The sequence below is a fragment of the Dipodomys merriami genome, unplaced genomic scaffold (assembly GCF_024711535.1).
Source record: "Dipodomys merriami isolate MVZ:Mamm:240054 unplaced genomic scaffold, mDipMer1.0.p SCAF_8, whole genome shotgun sequence".
In the NCBI taxonomy this organism is placed as follows: domain Eukaryota; kingdom Metazoa; phylum Chordata; class Mammalia; order Rodentia; family Heteromyidae; genus Dipodomys; species Dipodomys merriami.
In genome coordinates, this window is record NW_027206401.1 from 6,632,649 (window position 1) to 6,647,197 (window position 14,549).

At 54.5% G+C, this 14,549-nt stretch overlaps 1 protein-coding gene across 6 annotated transcripts in view; it reads right to left on the minus strand.

Annotated features, from left to right (window-relative positions):
- Synj2 (synaptojanin 2) overlaps positions 1–7,013 on the minus strand; it is an 84,392-nt gene extending 77,379 nt beyond the window's left edge. For all 6 annotated transcript variants that reach the window (XM_070010385.1, XM_070010381.1, XM_070010383.1 and 3 more), the window contains exon 1: positions 6,807–7,013. In XM_070010385.1, the coding sequence (XP_069866486.1) occupies positions 6,807–6,933 (127 nt within the window). In that variant the 5' untranslated portion in view covers positions 6,934–7,013. The remainder of the gene's footprint in view (positions 1–6,806) is intronic.
- Positions 7,014–14,549: the final 7,536 nt, after the last annotated feature.

Below are 14,549 nucleotides of genomic sequence, written 5' to 3' on the forward strand. Positions count from 1 at the left end.
AGCGGGCAGGGGCTCGCTGCCACCCAGGGACCAGGAGAGCAGGAGGGGACGAGGCCTGGGCACTCCGGTGACACGCAAGCACCTCACTGTGGCATCTCATTTCCTCAACAATCTGCCTACAACGTAGGGTCAGACTTCCACACTCACATCCGGGAGGAGCCCTGCCACCTGGAAAGTCCAGCAGGGCTGCCGGCCCGTCCTGCACAGCCCATGGCACCAGGGGCATCCGCCTGCCTGCTCCAAGGCATTTTCTCTCCAGGAAGCTTTAGGAGCTGGCATCCTGCCAGCCCTGTGTGCCACAGGTGAAGATAGCTCTGGCCCACAGCACCAGCCAGGTGCAGCCAGACTTCCAGCGCAGGCCCCCGGTGAGGGGAAGCCACACAGCTGCACCCCAAGGTCAAGCCCAGAGCTAAGGCCTGAGCATTCTCGGGGCAGAGCGCGCCGCCCACAGACAGCGGACCGCACAGCATCATGTCCAGCACCTCAGGACGACCCGGCCCACACCCATTCCCCACTCCCAGAGGTCTGACAGTCCTCACACGCAAAGCAGGACCTCGGGGAGCCAAGCCTGTCCTCAGCGCCCTGACACCGTGTCAGGCGGGAGCATCCACACATGCGCACCCAACAGTACACATCACCACACACTAGCCACAGGAGCAAACCATAGAACCCGCCTCGGCGCCCATCCACGGAGGAGCAGGGAAAGAGAATGTGGTATACATATGCAAGGATGCTTTTCTCAGCCCTTAAGCAGAACGAAATGATGTCATCTGCTGGAAAATGGATGGAAGCAGAGATACATAAAATAATCCAGTCCCACAAAGACAAGTATTATATGTTTTCTGTAACTTCTAGATGCTAGGGAAAAAAAACAAAATAACTAGAATCATGACAGTAAAAGGAGGGCAACCAGGGAGGTACAGAGGGAAAGAAAAGAGGAGAGAGAAGAAAGGGGATAGAAAGCGAGGGGTGCATATAATTAGAGTACAGTAGGAACATACATGGAAATGTCATGACGAAACCCCTTGCCATGTACCACTTGATATATGCCAATTGGAAGAAGGAAAGAGAGGAACGGGAGGAAAGAAGCAGGAGGGTGGAAAGGAAGGACAGAGGAAGGTAAGAAAGGAGGCAGGGAAGGAAGGAGAGGAGGGAAGGAAGGTAGGAGGGAGGGGAGAAAGGAGAAGGAAAGGAAGAATGGGAGAAGGGAAGGAGGGAAGAAGAGAAAAAAGGAGAGATGGGGCTGGGAAGGTGGCTCAGTGGTAGAGCGCTTGCCTTGCATGCCTGAGACCCTGGGATCGATTCCTCAGCACCACATAAGCAAAAAGAAAAAAGCCGGAAGTGGCGCTGTGGCTCAAGTGGTAGAGTGCTAGCCTTGAGCTGAAGAGCTGAGGGACAGCGCCCAGGCCCAGAGTTCAGGCCCCACGATCGAACCCAAAAAAATAAAAAGGAGAAGGAGAGACAAAGGGAGAGAGAGGAAGAGAGGAGAGAGGGAGGGAAGGAGAGAGGGAATGAGGAAGGCAGGGAAGGAAGGAAGGAGCGAGGGAAGGAGAAAGGCAGGAGGGAGGGAAGGAGGAAAGGGAGGGAAGAAGGCAGGGAAGGAGAGAGGGAGGGGAAAAGGGAGGGAGGAAGGGAGGAAAAGAGGAAAGGAGGAAGGGAGGAAGGAAGTTGACAGGAGGGGGCTAAGCTCTGGCCCTAAGAACCACAGGCTTGAAGGCCACACATGAACCTGAAGCTCCTCCTGCTCACGCTGCCCTCTGCTCGGTGGTGACTGGCTCCCAGGCAGAAGCCTCCTCTATGAAAAAGCGTTCCAGAGGCCCCGTACACCCATCCCAGCGCAGCAACCGAGCCCACCACGCGGCACTCTCCGGCAAGCCTCAACTTCGAGGACATGAGTTTTAGGACAATGGAGCAAAATGAGTTTTTCCACACAGGTCTTCATTTCCTTGTCTGCTGAGAAAAAAGGCCTTACTGACCACACTGTTCTCTGGAAGAGCCTTGGGGCCTGACTCAAACCATGGCTCTGCCAATAACTACAGGTAGAACCTAGGCACGTTTTCATGCCTCCTATCCCTCAGTTTCCCCAGGTGTAAAATGAAGGTTATTAACACCTGCCTTGTTGTGAAGACTGAATAAATGTATATATGTAAACCACTTAGAATAGCATCTGGTGCATGGTAATTAAGTATTAGCGTCTATCAAGTTCAACTCAAGATTATTTAACCAGTAAAAATTTCAAAGTGGCTTACAACCAGCATCCTTGAAGCAGAAGTTGGGAATCATGGTCTGAGAATATTGTCTTCTCTTGGTAGTGGTACTGTAGTTTGAACTCAGGGCCCTCTGTCACTTGGCCAGCCTGATCTGAGAATAGGTAGAATGCTGGGTGGAGGACATGTGTATTTTCAATGGTTTCCATCCTCTGTGCTGACGTTTCTGAGAGAATGACTCACACGCTCATGAACAGTAGGAGAAAGCCACTTCCAGTGGGGCCCTGGAAACAGGAAGTGCCCTGACTGCTCTGTTCTGTATTGAAGGGGACTCAGACTGACCTCAGTGCACGGACAGCAAGGTCGGTGGCTCAGGGGGCTTGGGTTTTAAATGCTCAGCCTAGCCAGAGGCAAACATGTGTGTCTCATGCTGGAATAGCCTCCTTGCAAGCAGCCCTACCCAGAAATGCTTCCAGACCTCAATCTCAATACTCAATACTCAATCTCAATATTCAAACCGGAGCGCGGGCCAGCTCATCCAGAGCTCATAGTTCAAGTGGACCAGGGGGAACAGCGGATAGTCTCCATCCTCAGGCAGCAGGATCACAGCAACTAGCAGCAAAAACCACACAGAGAAACCTGGGCACCCAAGGGATGCTCCAAACAGACAGACTGTTGCATGCCCAATGCACGCCATGCTAGTGTCTGTTAACTACCTGGCCTACAGAGAGAGTCAGCAGGCCCCCACCCCACATGTTGAACTCTTATGTTTCCAATCACAAAAAGCTTGAATATAATACATCTCTCCTCCTACCTTGAAAAAAAATCACCCCATAACTAACTGGAAGCCAGGTCTAGAAGGTGGCCAGCAGGGAGAGTCACCCTGGCCAGGTCCCTAATCTTCAAGTGACTTCCCAACTGCCACGGACCTTCAGAGCAGGAGATGCCTGGCTAGCCTGGGCCCAGTCTGGCCTGGGATGGACACCACACCGCCCAGCCAGGGAGAAGGTCCCTCCGCAGCGGGAAGCAAACTGGGCCATCCGCACAGCAAGCCCCTGGGGCGCTGTCTCATGGTGGGGAAGGGCAAACACCTTTAAAGGCTAGGCACATAGCCCCGGCCCTCTTTTGCCCTGGGTTAGGGCTGGTGCTGCAGAAGGGTCCAGACTTTTCTCCCAGAAGCCCAAAGAAATTTAGGGACATCCACAAATGAAGTCTCAGCCTGGGTCCCCATCCCTTCCGCCCTGCTCCAACAAGGCCAGGGGAAGAAGAGGCAGGACTTCACAAACCCAAGTGAGTCTACACACACACACACACTCGCCTGAGTCCACACACCAACACTCAGCAGCCACCCCAACTGGGGGTTGTGTGGAGAACCCTAACTCTGGAGCACTGGTACTCACACTAAACAGATGAACTCCTATTGTCTCTCACCAGGTCCACCCTAAATCTAAAACAGACAGGCAGAGCCAGCTGGACTAGGGGCAGAGAGCCACTGCCTGCTAATTCTGGACTATGTGCTGCTGTAGGAGGCTGGCTCTGCTGGGCACTGAAGAAGCTCCTCCCACTGGGTCACGTGGTGAAGGAAAGGACAACCCTTAGAACTGAGGTGAGAACCTTTTGCTTTTCTGCCTTAGGAGGCCCGGCTCTCAGTGGCCCACATGAAAGATTCCTTTCGAAGCAGAAATTTGGAAAGAGTCCTTCAGTAATCTCCCTGCAGGCAAGCCAGACAGCCTCCTGTGAGATCACCTGCCACATTCCCTGTTAGAACAGGAGGACAGGTTAGAACAGGTGAAGACGGGTTAGAACAAGTTAGAACTGCAAGAGTCCAGCCATCAGTCAATCACGTGTCATTGGCTTTTCCTAGAATCTCCAATCCCCTTCAAGACCCCTAACATCACACACTACCTCAATATTTGAAGGAGGCACTGAACCCTTTTGTGAGAGAGGTGTGTCACAGACTGGGAGGATGAGGGGACCTTTTGGGGGGAGGGGTGCAGTAGCACACATCTGCAGTACAGCTGGGCAGATTTAGAAGCACTCAGGGATGGGAAAGACCGCAACCCACATGGCACCAGTCCACTCCACTGATCTCCAGGCTACCAGCACACCCTGGGGACACTGGGCACAGAAAACCACGGAGGGAGAGAAAAGGAAGCTACCCCACCCACTGGCCTCTAGAAAAAAGGGAAAGGACGGGTTAGGCAGACACAGGGTATGGGCCAACCAAAGGAGAGAATACACGCTTCCTATGAAAAAGGGAAAGCACTCTTCACCTTGTCAAGGAAAAGAACACATCATAGCTACCTTGGCCCTGAGAACTAGAGAATTTCAAGAGCCACAATACCCAACAATGATAGAGGAGGATGTTTTTAAAGTTTGAGCCAGTAACTTTCTAGTAACAGAAGGCTCTGCTCTTATCATCTTTGGAGGACCAACATCATTAAATGCTACAGTTTCTTTCTAAGTATGGATCCATTTCATTTATTGAAGGAAAACAAGACTTTTCAGTCAGAGGTCTACTGAAAAAACAAATAGTAGGGACAAAGGTGAATGGGGAAGGGGGGCCCGGTCCTGGGCTTGCCCATACCTTTCAATGCCTCCTGGTATAAGATCCTACGGACTGTACCACAATGCAATGTAAAAGCATCTGGGCCCAAACTCCATTTCCTAATAGAACAGATGCATTATATGACTTCTATTAATCTTTTTTTTTGGGAGGGGGTTGTTGGTCATGGAACTTGAACTAAGCCCTGGCACTGTCCCTGAGCTCTTCAGCTCATGGCGAGCACTGAGCTACAGCGCCACTTCCAGTTTTCTGGTGGTTAATTGGAGATAAGAGACTCATGGACTTTCCTGCCTGGGCTGGCTTTGAACTGTGATCCTCAGATCTCAGCCTTCTGAGTAACTAGGATTATAGGCATGAGCCATCAGCACCCAACTTCTGTTAATCATTTTTAAATCCTCACTTTTGAAAAAAAATGAAGTATGCTGTTCCAAGTGGCTTCAAAAGAACCCTTACATGTGTATCAATTTGCTTAACATCACTACCATCCAACGGAAGGGCATTTTAATCTCTCTGATGAAAAAGTACTTTTGTGCCATGAAATTAATCTCTTCATTCTGATAAACAGGGTATGAAGTAGACACCTAAAATGGAATGGAAATTTCTGTGAATTTTTTTCCCCCTTCAAGGCCATAACAAATGACCAAACTTGGACTTTTTAGCACAGAACCCAGCTGGAATAATCTGGTAATGATTTAATCCATCATTTGCTTCACATTTTGATGCTGAGAATACAGGAGACATTGTTTCAGTAAATCCAGTGACTGAAAGCAAGCCAGACCACTATACTTGGGTTTTGTTTTTAGGGTTTGTGTTTTTGTTGTTGTGTTATGTTTGAGTTTGTTTTGAGACGTAGTCTACTCGTGGTTGGGTTTAAGCAATCCTCCCACCTCAGCTTTCTGAGTAGCTAGGACTACAGGCATGCAGCACCATATCTCCCTAGATAGATTCATCAAGAGTCAATGGGAATCAGAAATAGTTCTAAGATAGGCATACTTATATGCAGACCTTAACTGAAGTCAATGCACACCAGTGCGAAAACAGAGACCAGAGATGCTTACAAAGATTTGTGCAAGCAAGTGCCACCTAAAACACAAGAGATCAGACCATGCTCTGCATTCTGTTCTGTAAGAACACCAGGAAGAGGGCACCGCTGGACACCCACTGTTCTAAGCCTGCTCTCCAGGGTTCCTGGTTAACATTCTAGCAATCCTCCCAGGTGCCACTCCTTTGGCGCCAGCTGGACCTGCGGCATAAAAGTCAGCCACAAAACTACTTCCCCACGTATATATATCTTCCTCGATGGCAGACCAGGCAGCTATGCGTGGTCTGACATTGCCCCAAGAGCCACACAGACGTCAGGTGGACTGTCTGCCTTGGGCAACAGCCTCTTCCGGCCTCCGTTTGTTCGTCTGTGAAATGGGGATAAAACAGGGCATCCTTAAAACTGTGCAACGTGGCAGCGATGGCCCCTCCAAAGTCCCTAACTCACCGGCGAGCTGGGCGCCCGCTGCCCACGGTGCCACACCCACCCGGCTGGCGGATCCTCGTCCAGGGTCTGGCGACACAGCGCTGATGCCTCTCACCCCGAGGTGTCACAGACCGGTTCCCCGAGTCCGCTCGGGTGTCCGGGCGCCACCCTGCGCCGGGGGAGCCAACCCGACGCCCAGAACCCGCCCTGCCTTCGCCAACAGGTGCGCGGGCACAGCCGGCCACCAAGCAGCGGCGGCTCCGGGGACGGCGGGCGACCGGCAGGGCGCCGGGGGAGAGCCAGGTGTGGAAGCCCCGCGCTGCGGGCTCCTCAAGAACGGACCCCGGGGGCTGGGGATGGGGCGGGAACCCCGAGGAGCGGCTTCCCCAACGCCCTGCGCCCACCGTGCCGGCCTCGGGGCGCAAACCGGACCACCCCCGCCCCGGGGGTCCCCGCGCGGCCCCGGACGGCGCCCCTCGGGCGGGGAGGGCCCCCAAGACGGCAGGGGCCGTGGGCTCCGCCGGGGTCGGGGTGGGGGGGTCCCCGCCGGGGACGCGGTACTCACCCAGCGTGGCCACCGTGCCCGCCTCGAAGAGCAGAGCGTCGCCGCGGCCGCGCGCCTCCAGCAGGACGCTGCTCCCGCCCGCCGGCTCCAGCCGCCCCAGCAGCCGCAGCCCCTTGCTCAGGGCCATGGGCGCCGGGCGCCGGGCGCGCAGCCCGCCGCCGCTCCTCGCCGCCCTCAAGTTCCCGGAGTTTCACTTCGCGCCGCCGCTCCCGCTCCACGGGCTCCTCCCGCCGCCGGCCGCCCTCCCCCTCCCCCTTCTTCCTCCTCCCTCCCCCTCCTCCTCCTCCTCCGCCCGGCCGCGCCGCGCCACCCCCGGCAGGTGAGGGCGCGCAGCCGCCCCGGCCCGGCCCCGCGCGCTGCCCCGGCGCCGCGCTCCCCCCAGCGGCCAGGCAGCCGCGCGCGCGCGCCCCGCGCCGACGCGGCCCGGGCCGGGGCAGGACGTGCGCCCCTCGCGCCCCGGGCCGGGGGCCGCTGAGGCCGCAGCCCGCGGGGAGATTCCACACGTTCCCCGCCGCGGAGGAGGCTGCGGCCGCGGGCGGGGGCCGTGGTGAGCCGGGAACCTTCCTGGAAGCCCCGCAGCCTTATATGGGCAGCCCCGCGCCCCGGGGGCCCGGCCCGGCTGGAAACCACCGGCCCCTCCCGCCTGCCCCGCGCCCCGCCCGGCGCCACCTCCCTCGGCCCTCTCCAGAGCCGGGCGGTCGCCTCCCTGGACGGCCCGTTCCCACCCCGTGCCTCCGTTTCCCTGCCTGCGAGGCGGCCACGGTGAGGGCTGAGTTCGTGGTGAGTGCCCGGAGTGCGGGTGGGAACGCCGCCCGCCCTGGGGGCCCCAGGGCACGCGTGTCAGGGACCTGCGTACTGTGGACAGGAGCCCCGACCCCCGTGACGTGGGCCTCCCACAGATCACCGGCCTGGGACCCGCACCTCCCCGGCTGGCAGCTGGGCCGCCGCCCTGGGCTCTGCCCTCCCGTGCGGGTCTGGCGGGCCTGTCCCGGGTCACCCTTGGGTGGGTGTGGAAGTTTGTTTCCTTCCCCAGAGTCCTTTGCCAGCGTCTTTCCACCATCACCACCCCAGCCCCACTCCACCAGGCACCCCGCTTCTCTCCCGCGCCTGGCTGGGCTCCACAGAGGACCGGAAAATGATGGTTCATGCCTGTGATCCTAGCTACTCAGGAGGCTGAGATCTGAGGATCGCGGTTCAAAGCCAGCCTGGGCAGGAAAGGCTGTGGGACTCTTATCTCCACTGGAAAACTGGAAGTGGTGCTGTGGCTCAAGTGGTAAAGTGCTTGTCTTGAGCTGAAGAGCTGAGGGACACGTGCAGGCCCAGAGTTCAAGACTGAACAAAGAAAAGAAAATGATGAGGGGCTGGGAAGGTGGCTCAGTGGTAGAGTGCTTGCTTTGCATGCATGAGGCCCTGGGTTCGATTCCTCAGCACCACATAAGCAGAAAACAAAAAACCAGAAGTGGCGGTGGCTCAAGTGGTAGAGCGCTAGCCTTGAGCTGAAGAGCTGAGGGACAGCACTCAGGCCCAGAGTTCAGGCTGGACACCGACTGGACAACCCCCCCCCCCAAAAAAAAAAAAAAAGAAAAAGAAAATGATGAGCCAAACTGCCCTTTGCGCTTGCCCCAGGCGAAGCAGAGATTCCCGGGCAGAGGAGGGCCGAGGCCTCCCACCCCACCCCCAAGCAGGACTTCGTGATGCCCAGAAAACCTCTGACTCTCTGGGGCAGCTCAGCTGGAGCTTCAGATGTGCACAGGCGCAGCCCCTCCCCCTGCAGGTGCAAGGGTGGGGTGGGAACCCAGGGAGAGGCTGGCAGCCTCCAGTTTCTGAGTAAAGAGATGTTAGGCTTCAAAAACACAGGGTGGGCGTTAGATGAAAGCAGATTAGCCTTTGTTCCACTTGCCTTTTCCCTTAGGACAAAAGTCACTTCTTCCAAAGAGCCCTCCTGAATCACTGTGGTCCCAGGTCTTAGGGTTTATATACTGGATGGATGAGTTGATTCTCACTGGCTGGGGAATTTCTGTATTTCTGTATTTCATTTCTCTTAGCCCTGTTTTTCCAATCAGGCAGCAAGGACTTGGGGAAGAGATTAAGTGTTATCTCTTGTCTTTTCTACCTAGCATCATATAATTTAAAGTTCTGTACGATGACATGCTGTATGTGGTTTAGCTTTAGTTAGTTTATATATAGTAAAGTATAGTTTAGATATAGTCAAAACCAGCACTTGTAAAATGAAACAGTCTTTGTATCACTGGGGCAGGTGGGAGGGGGCAGACTTCCAATTAAACTCTTCATATACCACTGCAGGGAAGCTGTGACCTGGTTTCAACAATGCTAACTACCAGCAGGGTGCTGGTACTCATGCTTGTAATCCCAGCTACTCAGAGGATCTGAGGACCACCACTCAAGACAGCCTAGGCAGAAAAGTCCGTGAGACTCTTATCTCCAATCAATCAGCAAAAAACTGGAAGTAGAGCTGTGGCTCAAGTGGTAGAGTGCCAACCTCAAGAGAAAAAGCCAGGCAAGAGTGAGGCCTTGAGTTCACGTCGCAGTATCGATGTACACTCACACAAACACACACACAAGCAATCTAAGATTCAAGAGAGTAGCAGTCCCTGGTATGTAAGAATGTGATGGCTGAGGAATCAAGAGCCTGCTGGGTTCCGGATCTCTGCCTCTAGTCTCAGCAGAGCACACCCACTGCCTTGTTTTGTGGGCCTCACACCTGGCCACTGGCCTTTATCAGTGGAGAGTAACAGACTGGAGGCACTCTGGAGGAAGGCCAGCTCTGCCACCTAAAGCACAGGTGCTCCCTGAGCAAGAGGCTGGGGCATGTCTGGCCCTCCCCCCAGAGGAGCAGGGGAGAAGCGGATCTCGCCAGAGGAGCCACGGCAGGAAGGGTAGCCAGCAAGTTACCAAAGCAGAGAAATGGAGGAAGGTAAAGTCCTTCCCCCTAAAATCAAGAGAATCTGGGTTAGATGAGGTCATGAGAGAGAGGTCCATGTGGAGGGAACGTTCGGCTGAGTCATTCTAAAAAGAGACACTGGGCCAGGCACTGGTGGCTCTTGCCTGTAATCCTAGCTACTCAGCAGGCTGAGATCTGAGGATTATGGTCCAAAGCCAGCCCAGACAGGACAGTCTCTGAGACTCTTATCTTCAGTACATCACCAGAAAACCGGAAATGGAGATGTGGGCTCAAGTGGTAGAGCACTGGCCTTCAGTGAAAAGGCTCAGGGATAAATGAACCCTAAGATATGTATTCAATTTTTTTTTCTTTCATGCGATTGTTTCCAACACATTTATAAGATTATTTCTTTGTTGCTTTGTATGTCCCTCCCCCATGGTATAACCCCTGCTTTCACTGTATTTGATGTTGTTATAATTTGTGGAGGGGAAGGGAAAAAACAAATCATTTAAATAGGGATACAGGTGGACCCATTGCAACGAGAGATACAAGTCGTTACATCAAAAACGAACTTTACAACTTTGGTGGGGGGGGGAGGATGGGATGGGAAGGGGAAACAAAGGAGGAGGCTACAATGCTTGATAAGAAATGTACTCATAGCCTGGCGCTGGTGGCTCACGCCTGTAATCCTAGCTACTCAGGAGGCTGAGATCTGAGGATCGCGGTTCAAAGCCAGCCCGGGCAGGAAAGACCATGAGACTCCTATCTCCAATAAACCACCAGAAAACCGGAAGTGGCGCTGTAGCTCAAGTAGTAGAGTGCTCGCCTTGAGCTGAAGAGCTGAGGGACAGCGCCCAGGCCCAGAGTTCAAAAAAAAAAAAAAAGAAATGTACTCATTATCTTGCCCATGTAATTGTAATCCCTCTGTACAGTATTTTCACAATTAAAAAAAAAAAAAGTTCAGGGACAGCGCCCAGGCCCTGAGCTCAAGCCCCACAACTGACACACAAAAAAAGATACTGGTATACTCTCAACCCTCCCCCCACACACACACACACACCACACCACACCCATGAGCAAGCAAGAAAAGACCATAGTCCAAAGGCGGCTGGCTGCAAACCAGGACTATTGATCTGTGACTTCCCATGCCCACAGCTGGGAGAAACAAAAATCAACTGTTTTAAAGCCCACAGTCTATGATAGCAACCTGAGCGGCTGGAGACAGCAATGCGGGGGCACTTGGTGCCTGATTTCTAAGCATCACAAAGGCTCCCAGGGCTTAACAGAATGAGACTCAGGCCTGGCTGGTTTGACTACAGAATGGAAATGGAATGGGCTGGGCCTGTAGTCCAATTTGGGTTGTGCTGTTTCAAGCAGGCCAACCAGAGGGAAAAAGACAGAAATGCACACAGTAGTTCCTGTAAGGAAGGTCTGCCCTGGGCCATGAAGGCCTGGTGCAGATGCCTCCCTACATCTTCCACCCAGAGTCTGTTACCTAGGGAACTGGCACACCTGGAAGCAGTTACCTCCCCCTTTAAGGTCACATCCTGGGCCAAGCCCCCCACCCACCCCACACCTCCCATTGGACCAGGGGAGGGTCCTAGGCCCTGAGGTCATATCCGGATCCAGTGTGGCCACACCTCTTCCAGTCCCTGGCCTGGATAAGTCCTGGGGGGGGGTCATCCCTTTAGGCCACACCTCTCCACCATCCACGGGAAGGGACTGGGAGGGAGAGAGGGGGAGGGGTACCAGCAATTAGGTAAATAAACTTTTCCTGCCTGAATGCTATATGGTGTTCTCTTCATCGGCTACCTAATGAAACCCAGTATATTTCATTTACCTTACAGCTGACACAGGCCAGAGTGAGGGCTGACATCTGCACTCAAAGAAGGAGCAAAGGGAGGGACTAGCCAGAAGTAGGAAAGGGCCGGGCGCTGGTGGCTCACGCCTGTAATCCTAGCTACTCAGGAGGCTGAGATCTGAAGATCACGGTTCAAAGCCAACCCGGGCAGGAGAGACCGTGAGACTCCAATCTCCAATAAACCACCAGAAAACCGGAAGTGGCGCTGTAGCTCAAGTGGTAGAGCGCTCACCTTGAGCTGAAGAGCTGAGGGACAACGCCCAGGCCCAGAGTTCAAGCCCCACGGCCGACAAAAAAAAGAAGTAGGAAAGGAAATAGAGAAGCCAAGAGTGTCCCTTGGAGCCTCCTGGAACCTTCTCTGGGTCCCTTGGGCAGGTGACACTTAAACCCCTCAGGCAAGTCTCTAAACATGAAGCCCTCACTTCAGAGAGAACATGGGTTTGGTAAGAGGTGATGGAGACCCATGAGTCACCTGGAATATCATTAAAGGGCTGCTTGCAGAGAATGGAGCACGAAAGCACAGTACTGTACGTACAGTCGGCTGAAGGCCTAGACGGAAGAAACAGAAAATAAACAAGTGCAGCTGGGTGTGGTGGCGCATGCCGCTCATCCTGTCTCCTCAGGAGGCAGTTCCAGGCCAGCCTGGGGAAGATCATCTCAACCAATAAACACTGGGAAAGATGGCATCCAGCTGTCTGCCCAGGTACGTGGGAAGGGTATAAGAGGGTCGTGATCCAAGCCAGCTGAGGCATAAATATGAGGCCTTATTTAGAAGATAATTTAGGCAGCAGTAGCTGGGGACTGGCTCATATGAAAGCGCTCAAGGGCAGGGGCTAGGTGAAGATCTGGCGTGGAAGGACGTGTCCCATCTCAAGGATCAGAGGGCAGGAGGGACTATGGTAGGTGGCAGGAACAGAGGCTTGAAAGCAGGGGAGAGGGGGAGGCTCCCTCACTACAGGGAGGGAGCCCAGGGGCTGCTCCTCAGCCAGAGGAGTAGGAAGATGACTGCATCCAAGCTCCAGCTATCAGAGCAGGAGGTGGCAGTGGGAGGGGCCTGGGGGCCCCCCACCTAGCCCCCACCTAGGGAGGAGGCGTTCACTCTCCCCTTCTCCCCTCCCCCCCCCCCCCCCCCCCGTGCTGCCCTGCCCATCTGTCCATTTGCTTCTCCCAAGGATCCCGCCTCCGTCTTTCCCCATCTCTTGGCTTGTTCCTAGGTGGGTACCAGTGTTCTGTGGTGACTTGTACCGGGAGAGGTCCCCACCGCACCCCACCCCTCCTCACTGTAGGCCTGTTCGGAGATCTTGGACCTGATGGAGGCAGTCCTTGGGATCAGGAGGGAGATTTAGAGAGCACTGTTTAGGAGGATGGAGAGCAAGGCTGGAGCTAGCCCCTGGGCAATGGCCGTCAGTTCTAAACCAGACAAAGCCCAGCTTCACCTGGGCAGTTTTTCCTCTTACAACTCTAGTTCCAACTCCCCGATCACAACACCCCCAGCTGCACGCATGCGCCGGCCAGGCCCCACTTCCCATGAGGCTGGCCTGGCCCTGCTTCTGTTTCTCCCTCCCCCCCGCCACACACACACAGTGTTCCATGCATTCTGACCCAGCCTGGTCCTGAGATTGTGCTAAACCCCAATCCATGGCACCCTATCTCCAGCTCCTGTGAACGATCCTCCACTTCCTCCTCACCTCAGCCTGCGGGTACCATGTCCACGCTGTCTTCCACCGGGTGACCCTGTCATTTCCCCCCTCAGCAGCCTCGCTCTGAGGTCACCTGTGGATCTGTGTGTTCTTTGAGACAGAATCACGCAGATGTTCAATGCAAGAGTTGCACAGCCAGGCAGGCCAGGTTGGGATGCTGGAGCTACCATTTCCTTCCTGGGCCTTCAGCGGTTCATGTACAACCCTGTGCTTTAGAGTCCTCATCGTTTAGGAGGCGATGCTGTGAGAATGAAATTCGCCAATATTTGCCAGAGGCTCAGAATGAACCAGACTTGCCACGGGCAGTGAGGCACAAGCCGTGACTGTCGCCTGTCTCCTGGCGGCCCTGCTGGCCCCATCTGTTCAGGCTGAGCAGCAGCCACTGTGTCGGGTGTTGAGTCCCCTGGCGTGACACACTGCGTGGGCCTGAACACCTGTTTGGGAGATCAGTAGAAAATCCTACTTGATAGATAATGGGTAAATGGCGATTTGGCCAGGTCATGTCTTATTTTTTTCCACACCAAAATCAAAAGTGCCAACACCAATCTGTGCCACACTTATAGTGCAAGAGAAAAATGGAGTAGCCGCAGCTGTTGGGGGTGTAGAAGTTGAGTTCTGGGCTGTCGATCTTTGGCGGCCTGAGGCTCTAGATCAATGAGCGTTGACTTGCCAGGCAGAGCGGACAGTGACCAGCTGGGAGGAACACAAGCTAGATCCTTGCTGGTTTTCTGGTGTCTGTCATCACAAAGACAGCTGTGCCTTTGCAAAGTCACCCCTGTGGGTGTTGGAGAGAGCTGCCCAGTGTCCCGCTCCCTAGAAAACTTGTCTGCGCTCGCGGGCTAGGCAGGCCAGGTGCTGGAGAGCAGCTGATAGGAATGGTTGGTTCAGATGTTCATTTGTTGTTATTTCCCATAAAAATAGCACGCAGAGCACTGGCACATATACACAAGCCCCTCTAAGCGGATATGGGTCTCATGACTGTCCCAGAAGCAGAGCCCTTTAATCTGTGACCTCTCAGCCTATGACAACAAACCCTCTAGGGGCCCAGGATACCCAGACACAATACCCCTGTCCAGAATGTTCTGGACAGTTTTGTTCTTAGAAAGCCAAGGCCCAGAATTCTTTTGCCTCCAGATCCTGGAGCTCCCTTCCTTTTCCAGTATATTCCTGAGGATCAAGGCTGTTGTCTGGATGCAGTGATGCAGGCAGCGTTTGAAGAGGTGTGGGCCGGCGCTGGTGGATCTGGTACGGGATAGCCAAGACTGAGTTTCCGCACAGGG